The 17,442-nt window shown below is 53.9% G+C and overlaps 1 protein-coding gene across 3 annotated transcripts; it reads left to right on the top strand.

Moving 5' to 3' along the window:
• Positions 1-31: 31 nt before the first annotated feature.
• Tpra1 (transmembrane protein adipocyte associated 1) lies at positions 32-10,149 on the top strand. 3 transcript variants are annotated; one of them, XM_075983532.1, is made up of 13 exons: positions 287-332; positions 3,272-3,377; positions 3,785-3,906; positions 5,382-5,513; positions 5,625-5,757; positions 6,807-6,893; positions 7,044-7,116; positions 7,230-7,309; positions 7,674-7,784; positions 7,864-7,924; positions 8,072-8,174; positions 8,291-8,371; positions 9,600-10,149. In XM_075983532.1, exons 4-13 carry the CDS (start codon positions 5,398-5,400, stop codon positions 9,862-9,864), a joined length of 1,110 nt encoding a protein of 369 aa, XP_075839647.1. In that variant the 5' UTR covers positions 287-332; positions 3,272-3,377; positions 3,785-3,906; positions 5,382-5,397; the 3' UTR covers positions 9,865-10,149. The 3 variants fall into 3 exon arrangements, with proteins under 3 accessions (XP_075839646.1, XP_075839649.1, XP_075839647.1); XM_075983531.1 differs by lacking the exon at positions 3,272-3,377 and having other exon boundaries at positions 32-332; XM_075983534.1 differs by lacking the exon at positions 3,272-3,377 and having other exon boundaries at positions 58-332; positions 7,674-7,760.
• The last annotated feature ends 7,293 nt before the right edge of the window (positions 10,150-17,442 follow it).

The following is a 17,442-nucleotide window of genomic DNA, read 5'->3' as shown; positions in this document are numbered from 1 at the left end:
GTTCCCCTCTGGGCGGGAGTCCGTTACGATTGGCTGCTGGAGGTCGGGGGCGGGGCTGAGTGCCACAAACAGGGGTCGTGAGTGTTTTCGGAGCTTTGCCTGGACGAAAAACACCACCCTAGGCGCCTGCCAGTCGCTGCTGCCGGGGAGAGCCAGGGGAGTCCTGCAGTCCTGTGGTCCTGCGGATCCGGCGGCTCCTGCGCGTTGGCGGCGACCGGCCACCCGCGACCGACCTGAGTAGAACCTCAGCCGCGGCTCTTGCGCGACGCTCCCCGGCTCTCGTAGCCCACTGGGGGGTCGGAGTCCCGCGGCCTGCGCTGCCCAGCTCTCAGGTAAGGGCTGCGGGGTCTTCATCTTCTGCTGCGCCAAGCTAACCGGAGGCCCAGCCTCGCTCCTTTCTCGGACTCGGGCCTACCGTCCCCTTCAGTCCCTGTGCCACTAGGGGTGCAGGCGCAGGACAGCCTTTGGGAAGTTTCTAGGGACCCTAGCTGTCAGGACTAGACCCTGTATGGAGCTGGACACCGGCAGCTCCGGGAGCTGCCCGAGCTCAGCTGCAGCCGGAAAGGACAGCCGGGGCTCTGCCTCTGCCTCCCTGGCCTTGCGGAAAGAAGGGACAACTCCTCTCAGCTCCGTAAGGAGGAAGGGATTGTGGGGTATGGGACACTGACCCCCAATTCTTGTCCTGCTCGGTTGGTTGCGTTGGACTGGAAATTTGTGCGCGTGGTAGCATTTTGTTGAGCTCTTATTCTGTGCGGTTTCTGTTTTAGGGGGTTGGGTCATGAGGCCTAGGACAGACAGACAGAGACCATGTAAATACATCCGTTGCCGATGGAGGCCTAGTGCGGTAAACAGCATACCGAAGAGCTGGGTGGTAGTGGAGGGATTGGGAGCTGGAGGCAGGAGGATCATCAAGACCTGCCTTGGCTACAAGCTGAGTTGGAGGCTAGCTTGGGGCCCAATGATACCCTGTCTTGCAAACAAACAAACAAAAAAAAACCCCAACATAGTGAAAGAACACCCAGGTGGGCTAGAGATGCTGGCCCACCTGGAGGGGGAGGTAAACACAAAGTAAAGTGAGGAGGTCAAACCTGGGAAAGATAAGCAAAAGGCCCCTGAGGTAGGTGAGACAGAAGTTGGTGGGAAGAGAAGGGCAAGAAGGATTGGCAGGGAGGAGATCACCAGGACCACCCCATCTTCCTGGTGGCCACAGCAGCCCCTTAGGACAGAGTCTCTTCTCTATCACTAAGGCTGACAGCTTCAGGAGAGGCATTGGACTTAACCTCTATCTTCTGGAGATTTCCCATGCTGCTCTGCTGCTAGGTTTAGCTGCTCGGCACCCTGGGAGGGAAGGGAGAGAAGCAAGTGTTTGGGGCTGTTTGCACTGCTACCCTCTCTCTGGGTAGGGGTCCCATATAAGAGCTCAGAAGGTGTAGGCAAGCCCATTGCACAGATGGGAAAGACAAGCTCTCTTGGGCAGGGAGAGAAGGCCATTGGGGTGTGTGTGTGTGGCGGTGTGTGTGTGTGTCAGAATAGGTCCTAAGGCCCAGCAGGCTAGCCGTAGAGAGTGGGAGGAAGGAGTTTGGCCTCTGGGGAATGCTCTGAGGTCAGAACTGCTCTCTCAGGTTCACAGGTAGAAGAAACTTTGCCTCAGTTCCCTGGTTCCCAGAGGCCTGGGCTCCCCCATGAGCCTCTGCTACTCTTTGAAGATGTCGCTGCCCTCCTCTGTCTCAGTCAGCCCTCTCTCCTTCCTCTTTTTCCTGGTGGGCCAGCTCCTTTCACTTCCCTGTCACTGCACGTGCCCGGAGGTCTGAGGAAGGAGAAACCCTGGGTCCCAGGACAGGGGCAGGGTCTGTGGCTCCGCCGGGCCATGCCTGCCCTTCCTTCCTTTACAGGGACCCTGATAGTGCTTGCCCAGTGTTCTTAGGAGGGAAGCTCAGGGCACTGAGCGTGTGCACTGGAAGTGTGGCCTAATGTGTTTGTTATCATCACTTTGGTTATTTTAGGAGCACAATCATCATGGCAGAAGTGCAGTGTGGTTGACTGCTTCCCAGCCCCAGGGCTGCCGGAGCAGGAATATTCTGGGTCGGGAGTTTGGCCTGGCAGCTGATGGGGCTCTGCCTACTCCACAGTGTCCGTTCACTTGTTCAGGTTCAGGTAGAGACGTTTATCAGAGGGACTGCTAGGTAGAGAACTGGCCGGGTTGCCAGGCTAGAGTGGATAGCTGGACTCTGGGCGGCAGGTGGCCACATCTCTGAGCATCATGGCTCCCAGGGCTGGGTTCCCAGTCCACACAGGTGGTAGCTGACACCTCCGGTCTTCCTTCCCTGCAAAGCTGCTAGACCTTCTCAGGGCACCTGGGTCCATGGACAGACCCCTACCCTCATCCAGCATCCATCCCTTCAACCTGTAGGAAAGTCATCATCTATGACCTGTGTCTTCTGTAGACATTTTCATAGCTTGCCTCATTTTGACTATCACAGTAACCCTGCTAGGTAGCTATGATTGTCCTTGTGACACACAGGAGGGAAGTGACTCACCCAAGGTCACACAGCAGTAGGAGGCAGGGCCAAGAATGCCATCCTAGCTTGGCTTGCCAATCCCATAACCTCCAGAAGCTGGAACAAGGCCTGAGGACAAGGACTTGTCACCCTAGCTGCTAGGCTGAAGCAGGAGAATCCCAGGTTCAAGGTGGGGCAGCATAGGGAGACCCTGTCTTAAAAGGAAGATTAGGGATGTAGGTCAGTGGTTCAGTTCTTGCCTAGCATAGCATTCAGCCTTCAGCGATGCAGAACAAAGAAATAAACATCTGCTGTGTGGGGAGAATTGAGAGGTAAAACTCAAGCACCCTGAAGGTGAAGGGGATTTGGGGGCCTTATGGCTGGGAAAGATGGGTATTGTGTGGGTGAACCCAGGGGTTACTAGAAGTTCAGAGGTTCTCTCTGCATCCACCTGTGGCTTTGCCCTTGCTAACTCTCTCCAGAGCTCCAGCCCACAGTCACAGTTTCCTGCTGATCTCAGCAGGGAAGGTTTTCACTGGCCAGGGTGCGAGGAGTGTCTGGTTGGCCAGGCTTGGACACACTTACGTTTCCTGACATTTGTACTGTGTGGAGTTTACCACATTAAACCCCTGGACACCGCAGGGGTGCTGAGCTCCCTTGGGAAAGTGGGGCATTCATGCTGGCTGACCCCTCTCCCCTTTGCGGACCTTCCCAGTCTAGAAGGTTACAGTACCTCCTCCTGTCTCACTTATGTCCCCCTCACCTGCCCACAGGAAACACGACCCTGTCACCTCTTTGGAAAGACCCTTTTCAGTACTTGGAGAGAGAAATTCCATTGCCTGTAGGAGCGCTACTTCATTCGATCCAGCCCTGCTAAAGGTGCTGATCTGCCCAGCTGCCCCAATAGCCCTAGCTGCCCAGCCTATTCTTTTTGGTCTTAGACCAAGTTCAGGGCTTTTGTATTTGCTGTTCTTTCCACAGAATGCTCTTCATCCAGAGTGTTTTCCCCAAGGCTGACTACTCAGTTACATATCATATTGACTGAACCCCGACCTAAATCAGCTTTCTCATGATCTCTGGAATTCAGCCTTAGCTGTGAAGCAAGGCCATGCTAACTAGAGATAGGAGGCCGTTCCGTCTTGTTTGTCAGTCTGTGGGAGCAGCGTTGGGTGTGCATGGAGGGACTCACAAAACATCTTCCTTGCTAGTTTCTGACTTCAATACATGCTTTTATCTAATGGTCTAACATGGCTGCTCCTGTTCCCACCATCACATCCGTATTCCAGCCAACAGGAAGGAAGGGGAGCACGACCTGAAACTGGCGAGTCACACTCCGCTGGTGTCCACGTGGCCAGCCCCTCCTGCACGGGAAGCTGGGGAAAACAGACTGAAATCCAGGGTTCTGCTGGTAAGAAGTGTGGATACGTGGTCAGATCTGCTGGGCATGCAGGTGGGCACACAAGTGAAGGATAGCAGCTGTTACCTTTGCCATGATCAGGACTGGGGAGAAGCCAGCTTCTTTTGGGGGTGCCTACTAGGAACCAGGTACACACTTACCTCCTTAGTCTCCCCATCAGCAAGCTGGAGGTGTAACAAATCAAAGCTAGGGCCCGGCCTGTTGCAGAGAAGATTGGGGGCCCTGAGCACGGGGTTTCTTGTCCCTTCAGGAGAGGTAGCACTAGAATGTAAGGGCCTAAAGCTGAAAATGTCCCTGAGTCCCCCAAGTCTCTTTCTGCTGCTGTCCAGAGTTGTTGTTAGTGAACCCATAGGGTGCAACACTCCTGGCCAATCCTACCACAGATAGGTCACCAGGACACAACCTTTTCCTGTGAAAACCTTTGGAGCTTTTCTGGTAGTATACGTGTGTGTGCGCCCACGCCTAGGTGGAGTGCCTGGGGCTTAGTGTGCCACCCCAATCTACAAAGGCAATTCCAGCCATGGTTCTGTATTGGTCCCGTGTGGCACTATTGAGTCTGTATCCACCCACAGCGCATTTGGGAGGCTCATTCATTGTGCCAGCAGTTCAGGCGTATTACTGCCATCTTGTGGTCAAAGGCTGACGTTGCTTCACCTGTGTACATTCCCCTGCCTGACGGTTTGGATAGCGATTTCCTCATATCACTGACATATACTGCCACCCATGAGCCCCAGGGCTCAGCTTGTCCTGCAGCCATCCCCAGAAAAATCCTCTCACCAAGATTCCTCATTTAGGGTTTTCTGCCCACCATTAGTCCCCTCCTTCCAGGGCATTCTAGGGACCTCAGATCCTTAGCTCTCTGATCCTCCAAACTGAACGCCAGACTTTCCTGCCCAGGTGGCCACAAAGACACTGGCCTCTGGGCTACTCTGGCCTCCAGCTTCTCCTGGTAGCCTGACCTACTCAGGTGACCCTCTGGGCCCTCTTTGTGCCGCTGTTCCAGGCCTAAGGACATCCTTGTGCTTCGGGTGTCCTCTCCACCTGCGTCTCCCTTTCCAGTGCAGCAGAGAGTTCCCCTGAGGACCCTAGCGGCTGTGTGGCTTCAGGTGGTGGGTGGGCTTTGCAAGGTGGAGTTGGGGGTCACGTCACTGGGGGCAGTCTGCATCACCATGGCCTCCCCAAGAGAATACTGTTCTCAGTGCCATTCCAGAGAGGACACTGAAGTACCAGGAGAGCAAGCAGCAGGGGCAGGGTGGAGGCCAGACTCCGAGCACCTTTATCTCTGGAGACTGGAGGGACAGTCCTGGCAGAGCCTGAGAAGAAGGACCAACTCCTGTCCAGCTGTCTCCTACCCAGCTAGTCCCCAGTGTGGCCTGCGCTCTGCACTGCCACTTTGGTTTTCTCTGGGCGCCTTAGAGGGAGGCGGGCCAGGGCCCTGTGCTCTAACTACACGGGCTTGTCTTCAGGGCCACTGCCGGTGGAATGGCCAGCCTGCAGGAGGCCAACGGAAGCACAGCGTGGCCACCGCCCGCAGCATCCAATATCAGTGAGCCCCACCAATGCCTGCTGCTGCTGTATGAGGATATTGGCTCCTCCAGGTGGGTTCCTGGCCCCACTGAGGGTGGACTGTGGGTGGACTGTCAGGGGTGTTATAGGCTGGGGGAACTGTACCAACCTCACCAGTGAGCCAGCTTCTGTGCCCTTGCCAGGGTCCGGTACTGGGACCTCCTGCTGCTCATTCCCAATGTGCTCTTCTTCATCTTCCTGCTCTGGAAGCTTCCCTTAGCTCGGGCCAAGATCCGTGTCACCTCCAGCCCCATTTTTATCACCTTCTACATCTTGGTGAGTTTCCTCCAGTCAGTGACAAAGAGCCCACCTGATTTAAGCACAGTAGGGAAATGGATGAATTGCCGCCATAATGAGACTAGCTTTAGGGATGACTGGGTCCAGGGACTCTGCCTCTTGCTCTCTACTGCACTTGGTTCCCCCCACGGAGACGATGCCAAGGACAGCTGGGAACCCAGCTGACTTTTCCAGTTGTACTAGGGAGTCCCTCTTTCTGGCCATTAGGGGAGACCTAGCCTGCACTTTGATTGGCCCCCTAGGATCCCACATTCATGCCTGAGCCAACAGCAGGCTAGCAAGGAAAGGGCAAGGTCAAGACAGGCCGCAGCCCATGCTGACTGGGGGAGGCAAGAGATCACTCTAGGAAACGGGGAACTGGTGCTAAAGGGGTGGGCTGAATGCTGGAGAGGGAGAGTGTCCAGAGCAGCGCCCCCCCAGTCGTCCATCCTTCCACCGTGTGCTGTCTTTGTAGCAGGTTTGCCTGAGGAGAGGGCCTCTAGTCCCAGCCTTTTCTGGGCCCTATGTATGCTGCTTTGGGGATACCGAGCAAGGTTGCACGGGAGGCAGGGTCTCTAAGGGTGACCTCCCTGGGTATATCCCCTGTTCCAGAGTGTGGGTTTCTTTTCTCCATATGGAGAGGAGCCTGGTTGATTGGAATATGAGACTCTGAGATGTCACCTGAGAGCCGAGTGTCCCTGGGTCCCTTCTGGGGCCAGACTCTGAGCTTCCCACTAAAGACGGGTGGCGGGCATACTAGGAAACATGACTGTCACTTGCACAAGGTCATAGAGCAGGAAAGCAGCAGAGTTAGGTCTGAGTCCCAGCTGCCTGGTGTTCTAACCACGAGGACCAGTGGGGCTCTGGATGGGCAGCAGTGGAGTTTTCCATGTCTGAACTCTGTGCTGGAGTTTGTCTTCTTGTGTCCCGCTCTGACCCATCCTAGCCCATCCCTTGTCTAGTTAAAACCTCTCTTTCTTGAGTGGATGCCGCAGAAGTGAGGCCTTGTTGGTTCAGACACTACTCTCTCATCTCCTCTTGTCCTTCAGGTGTTTGTGGTAGCCCTGGTAGGTATTGCCAGGGCTGTGGTTTCTATGACAGTCAGTGCCTCTGATGCTGCGACAGTTGCTGACAAGGTGCGGGGTCAGGGGTGGGGGTGGGGTGGAGAGGCCAGCCTGGTGGAAGCTATGATGTGCCCTCTGTACCCTGGTCCTGTTGGAGAGACTTAGGGATGCCTGGCTGAGTAGAGCCCACTGCCAGCTGACCCTGTGCCTCTCTGTGCCCAGATCTTGTGGGAGATCACCCGCTTCTTCCTGCTAGCCATTGAGCTGAGCGTGGTCATCCTGGGTCTTGCCTTTGGTATGTATGCTGCAGGGTTGTCCTCTAAAGTAGGCCCACTGTCCCTGCCCTTCCTGCAGTTGTCCGAAGACGGATCTTAGGAGGAGGGGCTGACTCACCCCTGTGCCTTACAGGTCACCTAGAGAGCAAGTCCAGCATCAAGCGGGTACTGGCTATCACCACAGTACTGTCTCTGGCCTACTCGGTCACCCAGGTATGTGGTGGTGGTAGTGGTGTCAAGGGTCATGTTTCCCAAGGAGTCATGTGGACTAGGCAGGTCCAGCGTCCCCTGGACACAGAGCATAGATGAGTCTAGGAAAGGCTAAGGTGTGTGTGAGAACGAGTGCCTAGTTGGGCCCCCTGAGAGAATATGCTATGGCCTTTTGTAGACTGGAGAGGGCTGCACCCTCAAGGCTTTGTTCACAAGGAACTCAGCCAGGGTCTGAGCTGCCCCTGGAGCTAGGTGGGTGGGCTTGGCTGGGGCAGGGCCTGACGTGTTGGCGTGCCCTGGGCTCTGCAAGGGAAAGTCAGGAGAGGCTCCAGTGGTAGAACTGACCTGACCTCCTTGCCTATTGCAGGGAACTCTGGAGATCCTGTACCCTGACTCCCATCTTTCGGCTGAGGATTTCAACATCTATGGCCACGGTGGCCGCCAGTTCTGGCTGGTCAGCTCTTGCTTCTTCTTCCTGGTGAGGTCTGGCGTGCTCCCTGGGGGCAGGTGAAGTAGCCTGGCCTGGCCCGGCCTCCCTGTCACCCCTATCTCTGCAGGTCTACTCACTGGTGGTAATTCTCCCCAAGACCCCACTGAAGGAGCGTGTATCCCTGCCCTGTGAGTACCTGATGGAGCAGAGGCATGAGGGCTCTGGCCTGCTCCTGGCCTGTAGCTGGGGATCCCTGGGGAGGGGAAGAACCCCAAGGTTCATACCTGGGCCCCGAGGGTAGGGTGGTTCAGAAGCTCATGACCCTTGCCCCCCAGCACGGAGGAGTTTCTACGTGTATGCAGGCATCCTGGCCACACTCAACTTGCTGCAGGGCTTGGGAAGTGCTCTGCTGTGCGCTGACATTACTGAAGGGCTCTGGTAAGGGTGCCCACCATGGGAGTGGGTTACGTATGGGGTTCCTTCTCCCTTGGATAAGGCACTGGGTCAGGGCAGGCCCACTGGCCTTGGCCATGCTGACCTGCTCCCTGTCATAGCTGTGTGGACGCTACTACCTTCCTGTACTTCAGCTTCTTTGCACCGCTCATCTATGTGGCCTTCCTCCGTGGCTTCTTTGGGTGAGTGATGGTCAGACGTCTGTGCTCTAATGTGGCTGAGCCTGCAGCGACCGTGTGCATAGCCAGGGAGGTGGGTGCATCTGTGTAGATGCTTTCTCTGGGGATGTGTAGCAAGCACAGACAGGCACTCCTCCCCAGAAACAGGGGTCAGTTTAGCAGTGCTGTGCTATTAACAAGTACCTGCTGTGTGCTAGACTGTGCTGTACCCCAAAGACAGCAGGCAAGTAAGGCAGGGGTGAGTGCACTCAGGGAGCCCTTACCTGGAAGGGGCTCTGGGAGTTCACAGTGAGTGCACTCAGGGAGCCCGTACCTGGAAGGAGCTCTGGGAATTCACAGTGAGTGCACTCAGGGAGCCTGGACCTGGAAGGGGCTCTGGGAGTTCACAGTGAGTGCACTCAGGGAGCCCGGACCTGGAAGGGGCTCTGGGAGTTCACAGTGAGTGCACTCAGGGAGTCCTTACCTAGAAGGAGCTCTGGGACTTCACAGTGAGTGCACTCAGGGAGCCTGTACCTGGAAGGGGCTCTGGGAGTTCACAGTGAGTGCACTCAGGGAGCCCGGACCTGGAAGGAGCTCTGGGACTTCACAGTGAGTGCACTCAGGGAGCCCGGACCTGGAAGGGGCTCTGGGAATTCACAGTGAGTGCACTCAGGGAGCCCTTACCTGGAAGGGGCTCTGGGAGTTCACAGTGAGCCCCAGTTGGAGGGAGGGTGCACTGTGTACATAGTTGTGGGGGAACATCAGAGACTAGGATGCAAAGACAAGGAACTGGCTCCTACCCGATCTGGTGGCGTTCAGGCAGGGTTTGCTCTCCTGTGAGGACGGGGATGGTCGACATGGACCATCTCTGGGAAGGCCCAGTGAGCCTAGGAGGTGAGGCTATACTGGGCTGCTGCCTGCTCCCCTGTGCACCGCTGCTACTCTCCTGAGCCTCTTCCAGCTATCCTGAAGACGGTGACCAGGTCAGGAGCAGGCAGTCATGTGCTGCAGGCATGGGGGTCACACTCGGCCAGGATTGGTGAAGGCTTGGGTTTAGTGTGTCGTCATCCATAGGGGCTGACATGCCGATGGGCAGGGAGATATTAAAGCTCTTGCCCTGTCTCTCAAGTGTGGGTAGGACCAGCTTCAGAGCAAACCTTTGGTGGGCTCAAGGGTTCCTGTAGATGAGCTATGGTTCTCTCTGGCCTCTGCTCCTCCTGACAGCTGTGGCTCCTCTGCACTCTCTTACCAGCTCAGAGCCCAAGATCCTTTTCTCCTACAAATGCCAAGTGGATGAGGCTGAAGAGCCAGACATGCACCTGCCACAGCCCTATGCAGTGGCCCGGCGCGAGGGCATGGAGTCTGCGGGGCCTGCGGGAGTCTCAGCAGCCAGCTACTCCAGCACACAGTTTGACTCCGCTGGGATGGCTTACTTAGATGACATTGCCTCCATGCCCTGCCACACAGGCAGCATCAACAGCACAGACAGTGAGCGATGGAAAGCCATCAATGCCTGAGAGGAGGCCTGTGAAGAGAGATGGGCTCCCAGGTGGAGCAGACTGCCCCGGGCAGGTGTGCCTGCCCCCCAGGACACAGGCTCTTCCTGTTCTTCACCCCCAGTTCCCCTTTGCTACCTGTGCTCCAGCTTGGGACCCCAGCCTTCCCAGCACTACATTCCTGCTGGGGGTTCTCCCTGCCTATCCCCTTGTCCCTTCCCCATAGCTCTCAGTCTCTTTAGCCTCAGGGCTGCAGTGTGTATATTTTCTTGATCTGTTTTTTTTTTAATAAAAGCAAAAAGAGAAGCAGGTGTGGGCCGGTGCTTTTCAGCAGCAGGGAGGCCCCCACTACGGGATGTCCCCAGAGCTGGCTGCCAGGGCAGGGTGAGGGACAGGTCACTGTCACTTGTTGGGAGGAGACATGTGGAAGGAAGGGGGTTCTGGGGAGCTGAGGTCTCCCTACCATGTTCAGCGCAGTATGGTGGAACCTGTGGTCCCTTCCACCTCGGCTCCTTAAGCTATCATCTGGGGCCACCCCTCTCCAGTTGTGTCACCTGTAAAGTAGGGGCAGAGAAACCTGTCTGTCTCTGTGCCACCAGTCACCTGCCACAGACACTCATCCTAAGTCTCTGGAGCAGTGCGTTGATTGATACTGACTGGGAGTATAATGGTGGCTGAGAGGGACAGGTGGAAAGTGCTGGGAGTGAGTGGGCTGGCATGGCGGCTCAGTGGTTAAGAGCACTGCCTGCTCCTGCAGAGCATCTGCATTTGATTCCCAGTACCTCCATGGTGGCTGAAAATCATCCATCACTCCAGTCCCCGGGGATCTGCCCTTTCTGACATCTTTAGGCACCAGGCATCTTGCAGACAAAACACCCATACACATAAAAGATAAAATCTCAAAACACTGCTGAACCTGTAGAATATTCTACAAGGCCTGGTGTGGAAGAAGGTTCAATGTGCTTGGTGACCTTCAACTGACCCTGAGCAGGAGTCTGCCAAGGTCACAGACTAACCAAGTAGTCAGAACTAAGAGGCAGTCTCAGCTCAGCTGGGCCCCTACCTGCCCCAGTGGCTCTCCCTCAGGCCAGGAGGGTGCCGAAGACACAGCCCCTAACATTGTTGTCATGTGATAAGGCCTTTATGTAAGACCTCTTGGGACCCAGGCCCAGGAGGATAATGTTGGCCTGAGCATTGCAGATGACCTAGTATGGTCAGTGAGCTTCAATCCTGGTGGTGAGGGGACAGACCACAACGCTGCTAGATTCTCTGGGAGCTTCTTCCAAGGGGTACAGTTGTGTGCCCTGTGGCTTACATGGGAGCCCTGTGGCTTAAATAGCCCAGTGACTTACATGGGGGCCTGTCTGAGGGTACAGATAGCTTGCTCTCACTGAAATGATGGCAGCTGTTGGAACCACTAAGGAGGATTGGGCAGTCAAGTCCGGAACTGGGTGGATTCACATCTCTGCCTGTGTGTGTGTGCGTGCGTGTTGTGTAGTGGGGAGAAGGCTTTGATGTTACAGTAGCAAGCTTTGCTTGTCAGAGCTGACACTGAGCAAGCTGTTAGAATACAGAGGGAACCACCACGGAGCTGAAGCAGATGCCAACTTAAAAAAGTGTTTTTTTTTTTAAATTTATGCAAATGTGTGTATGTCTGTGTGGATGTATGCTGTTGTGGGGAGGGGGTAAGTGTTCCCAGAGGCCAGAAGAAAGCGTTGAATTCTTTGGGGCTGGAGTTACAGGACATGAACAACTCAAAATGGGTAACTCAATTGTGGTGGCTAGTTTTGTTTTGTTTTTTGTTTTCCTTTTGGTGTCTCAAGACAGACTGCCCTGGAACTTGCTTTGTAGACCAGGCTGCCTTCTTCTGCCTCTCAAGCACTGGGATTAAAGGCATGCACCACCATACAGGGTTGCAATGGCTAGTTTTATGTCAACTTGACATAAGCTAAAGTCATCTAAGAGGAGGGAACCTCAATTGAGAAAATGCCTCCGTAAGATCAGACTGTAGGTAGGCAAGCCTGTAGGCTAGTGGTTCTCAACCTTCCTAATGCTGCAACCCCTTAATACAGTTCCTCATGTTGTGGTGACCTCCAATGATAAAATTATTTTTGTCGCTACTTTATAACTGTAATTTTGCTACTGCTATGAATTGTAATGTAATGTCTGTGTTTTCCAATAGTTTTAGGCTACCTCTGTGAAAGGGTCATTTGACCCCTTTGGGGGTCGTGACCCACAAGTTGAGAACCATTGCTGAAGGACATTTTTTTTTCCTTCATTACTGGTTGATGTGAGGAGGCCCAGCCAGCCCACTGTGGGTGAAGATGCTCCTGAGCTAGTGGTGCTGGGGGTCTCTAAAAAAGCAGGCTGAACAAGCCGTGAGGAGTGAGCCAGTAAGCAGCATCCTCCATGGCCTCTATGCCAGTTCCTGCCTCCAGGTTCCTGACTTGTTTGAGTTCCTGCCTTGACTCCCTTGGATACTGAGCAGTGATACGGAAGTATAAGAAAAATAAATGCTTTCCTTCCCAAGTTGTTTTTGGTCATGGTGTTCCATCATAGCAACAGAAAGCCTGGCTAAGACACCAGTCCTCTATCAGAGTAGTCTGTGTTCTAAACCAATGAGCCATCTCTCCAGCTCTTTTGGTTTTTGTTTTGTAAATCCATACAGATACTATTCACACATAGAAAAGCAAAACAAAGTTGAGCTGTGTGGCGGAGGTGGCCTTCCCCCTCTGACCCTAAGTTTATCTCCACACACAGGGCAGGGGCCAGGTGACGTGGAATCAGGTGTCTCTCGGAGCTAGCCTGCTTACAGTGCTTACCAGGAAGCTGTTACTACTTCACCTTTGTGCCGTGAAAGCTCGCTGTTTTCACGGCACAGTGGGTCGCGGTGGGCTTTCGAGGCAGTGGGGAGGAGGACTCCTCCTGAGGAGCCTGTGGTGTGTGGGTGCTCACTCGTGACCAGCAAGCACTCTGGATAGACTTAATGTTGCCACAATGAACAATACAATTCCAAATCCTAATAAATTGGTCTGTGGGGATTTATGCAAGAACAGTTGCTAGAATTCACAGTTAAATTAGTTTTAATCAGTCTTCTGCAGGGACTAAGTTCTCTTCCCAGACAGGGTCTATTTTTCTTCCCTACTGTGAGAGAAACCGTGAGTTTTGAGGGTGGTGGTGGATGCACAACTGCCCCTAGTTGAAGCCTGTTGAAGCCTCTCCTGAGTGATGTGGAGCACGGCAGACAGTTTTGGTCAGTGGGATGGAGTGGGCAAGCAACATTCTGAAAGAGAAGAATTGGGCTCTTTCCAGCTCGTGGAGATGTTCTTGTAATGGCCGTAGTAGCAGTAGCCATCTTGAACTATAGGTTAACTTGGGGACCAGAAGTCTCTCATGCAACAAGATAGAAGGGCTGATATCCCTCACACCGCCACGTGTCTGCCGTGGCCTTGGAATTCAGCTTTCCAGTGACTGTTGGAATGAGCAAGATAAATGGCTATCTTGTTTAAACACATTGGGTTCTTCCCTCACATTTGAACCTAATCTCAGCCAACACACTAGGCTGCCAGTCACACGCTGTGCAGGCCTTGTCTTTCTGAAGAGCCTGCCTTGGGCAGAGACAGTCAGCCAAACAGCCAGCCTGACTGTGGCTGATGCCAGCACCTACTGCTTTGAACTCTCAGTGGATGAGCTCTCCAGGCCAACTGCAGCTGCTCGCTGCCAACCACTCAGGTTCCTGAAGGCTTTGGCCACTGTTTGAAGCCCCTTGTGTGAGAGCTTTTAACCGTCCCAAGCCTGAGGGAGTTCTAGCAGCCATTTCCATCCAGACCAGAGGGAGAGCAGCAAAAGGCCTGTGATTGGTGCAAAAATGGTTCCTCATTTGTATGACGGACTGCTATGATTGGGCACAGAGTGGTCCCTCGTCTGTATGTTGTGAAAAAAGCCCTTTATGAACAGGAAGGGCTGGGCTGCGGCTGGTGCAGACACCCTTGCCACACACACACACACACACCTCTGAAGGGTGCCACTCTCAGCTGGGTGACCATCCTAGGCTGTTCCCTGGTGTCATTACAAGAGGAGCTTTGGCGTCAGCTCTGAAGGTAGCTGAGGACTTCTGGAGAGCAGAGACAGGGATGGCAGAAGGCAGGGTGCTGGTGAAGAGCCGAGACTGAAGGAAGATGGAAGGCTGTGGGAAACGGAAGTCCACATCACTGGAGGAGTTCCCAGGCCCTGCAGTTCCTAAGAGTTAGGGGTTCCCATAGCATAGGCCTGGAGCTAAACACTTGTTGATGCCATGTGCCGAGGGGCCCAGCACTGTACGGATAAGAGCTGCAGCTAGTAACCAAAGGACTGAAGGCATATACCATCATGCCTGGCTCAATTTAATCTTTTTTAAAAGATGTATTTATTTTTATTTTTTATATATGAGTGTTGGCCACATGTATGTATTGTGTTTGAAGGCCAGAAGAGGGTGTTGGATCCCCTGGAACTGAAGTTATACACTGTTGTAAGTCATCATGAGGGTGCTGGGAACTGAACCCCTGTCCTCTGCAGAAGCAGCCTGTGTGTTAACCGCTGAGCCATTTCTTCAGCCATTTATTTGTTTGTTTTTTGTTTATGACAGGGTCTTATGTCACTGACCCCTTTCTTCAGTCATTTACTTATTTTCTTACTTATTTATCGACAGGGTCTTATGTAGTCCCCTGAACCATTTCTTCAGCCATTCATTCATTCATTCATTCATTCACTTATTCATTGACAGGGTCTCGTGTGGCCCAGACTGGTTTAGAATTCACCTTGCAGTGGAAAATGACCTTGAACTTCTGCTCTTCCTACCTCTACTTCTCCAAGTACTGGGATTACAGGTGTAAACTACCACAGCCAGGGCCAGTTTGTTCAGTGCTGGGGATGGAAACCAAGGCTTCATGCACACCAGACATGCACTGTACCGACTGCACTGCCTCCCCAGCCCCATCCACACACCTAAGCAGAGAGCAGGTGATTGACTCTTAGTTCCCATTGCTGCTTCCTCCAGTGTGGCCATGGCAGGGACGCTGTTCTCAGTCTTTCAGACTGATCATACCGGGGTAGGGTGATGTGGGTGGAGTCGTGGAGGGTAGCGGGGGCCAGGGGAGTGGCTGTAGAGGGTAGCTTCTCTGTTTAGGAACTCTCCAGAGTCCAGTCCTGAGTGGCTGCATCCCAGATGGTGAGGGGAGTTGCTGTGTAATTGGGCCTGAGGGTAGGGCCTGGGCTGGCTACTAGAACAAGCCTAGCCTTTGGTTTTTCTAATCACTTGGCCCTGTGGCCTCAGCTGCATACAGCAGCCTGCTGTTAGCCGTGTGCTGAGTGGTACAGTCAGAGCTCCTTAGGTGTCCTCTCAACACAGAATCAGTTCCGTCTGGCTGGGACCTAACAGTGTTCTGGAGCGGGCACCTTGAGTAGAGCTGGAACACACAAAGCCATCCCAAGGAGATGGGTCTCCAACTACAGGGACGCAAGTTCCCCACTCCATAGGTCCCGCAGATCCAGGACTCATGGGCCACCCCTGTAAAGGGGCCTTCTGGAAGTTTCCCATGCTTCCTTCTTTGGCTTCAAAGGCTAGTCCTGGTCCTTATTAATAGTAGGCCTGAACAATGCCTCTAAACAGTCAGCTTTCAGCATGTCAACAGTTCCTTCCCACATATTCTGATTTTCTGCATCTCCTCACAATCAAATTCACAGAACATGACACCTCGTACTGGGGTGTTCTATCCCCACCCCAATCCTCAGGTCCTCCACACCTGTCGGCGACAGTTCTGCAGCCCCTGAACATGTATAAGCTATAAATGTCTCCATGTGGCACTAGGGTGGCAGACACTTCATGGGCTGCTTGGGCACTGCAGACTCACAGACCCTAGTAGTGGCCTTGGATCTAAAGGCCTTTGACTCTCGGGGCAGGATAGTGCCCTAGTGTGGAAGTCTCCCAGCAACCAGAAACACAGTTTCTCTTCTCTGTTTCCATCAGCCTTGGTGCTCTGCCCTCTGCCAACATTCTGGTGTCTCTTCTCTCTCCAGCACTTGCTCCTGTGCGGTGAGGAGCAACCTTGACTGGCAGAAAACCCATAGCCAGAAGGGGTGTTGCAGGGCTCCCTGCACCAATCAGGGTATAGTCCCTCATGCTGACCACCCAAGGAAATGCTCCCCCTCTGGTCTGGGTGGAAATGAGCGCAGGTTCTCTCTCTGCAGTTGACCCGAGGGTGGTGGTGCCCAGGAAGGCTGGTTCACACTGTCGCAAGGGCTGGCTTGGCTGCTGTCATAGAGTGGCTCCTTTAGGCCTCTGCATAAGGCTCAGAGCTCAGGCTGCCCAAGAGGTGCTGCTGACATTCCTCTGCTCCAGGCAGAGACCAAAGGGGGCGGGAGGATCGGTTCAATGCTGTTAACCATTCATAGAAAACATTCATTGCACGGTTCAGCAAAGGCTTAGGGAAAGCGCAACCCAACTATCAATCTTAGCAGCCTTTAACAGAGTGTTTGTTCTGTAAAGCTGCACGCCAGCCTCCTCTACACTGCAGAGCTGACTTCTATTGTGGAAGACTGACCATAAAGGAATCCCTGCCCTGACTTCCCCCAAGGAATTCTGCCGGTGAGAGGGAGCAGTAGCTTTGTGCTTGCTAGGCAAACTCTCTCCTGATCTATATTCCCAGTGCAAAGAAAGCCTTTACCTATAGTGCCTGCTCAGTGCTTTCCCTGCTCAGTGCTGACGTCTGGTTAGCAAGGTGAAGTCACTGCAAGCTCAGGGAGGTGTATGCAATTGATTCTGGGAAACTGGACAGAGATACCACCAGCTTAACCAGCTTCATCCCTCCCTAGGGAATGATGGGCACATCCCTCAGGCCCAGCCAATCAGTCTCTAGTCAAGGTGCTTCTGGAAATTCTTCAGAATGTAATGTGTTTGCTGAATAATTTTGCTTCTTGGAAGAGGAAGCCATCCAGGGGCACAGCGGACTCTGGCCAGGGCTGGGCACAGGCAGGGCACAGAAGCCAAGCAGACTGCGAACTCCTGGGCCCACCTGTGCCCGAGTAGGGACCAGCTGGGATGTCCAGACACAAGGACCAACACAGTTGCTTAGTAGTCCAAGCCAGCTTGAGTTGGGTTCTTACCACTTGAACCTGGAAGAGCCCAGCTGAGGTGAAAGAGAGGGAGAAGCAAGGTGAGGGATACCGGCTCTCCCTGAAAAGACTCTGGGAGACAGTGAGGCAGGTGTGAAGGTGAGCAAGGGGTGGGAATGGGGGGTGGGGTGGGGGTGGGGCAGGAGGGAGAACCCAGTGCTGATTTAAATGAGGCAAGACCCTGGGAGTCTTGGCCCCGATAAGTCAACTAACAACATCTCAGCGTTTGCTAATTATTTCTACCCGTGCAAATGGCAGCGATCCTCTTAAGACTTGACAAAGAGATTTCAGAAAACAGCAGATGCCAAATTAGATGTTATTAGCAGGGCAAGAAATGATCATACGCGATGTCTCAGCGATCACACGCTTCGGAGGATGAGACTGAAGGCATCTTAAAGACTCCGTGCAAATCACCCTTCCAGCAAGATGTAGCTATTCCAGCAGAAACTA

Source organism: Microtus pennsylvanicus, chromosome 8 (genome assembly GCF_037038515.1).
Source record: "Microtus pennsylvanicus isolate mMicPen1 chromosome 8, mMicPen1.hap1, whole genome shotgun sequence".
Lineage (NCBI taxonomy): Eukaryota > Metazoa > Chordata > Mammalia > Rodentia > Cricetidae > Microtus > Microtus pennsylvanicus.
This window is presented reverse-complemented; position numbering and strand designations above follow the sequence as displayed.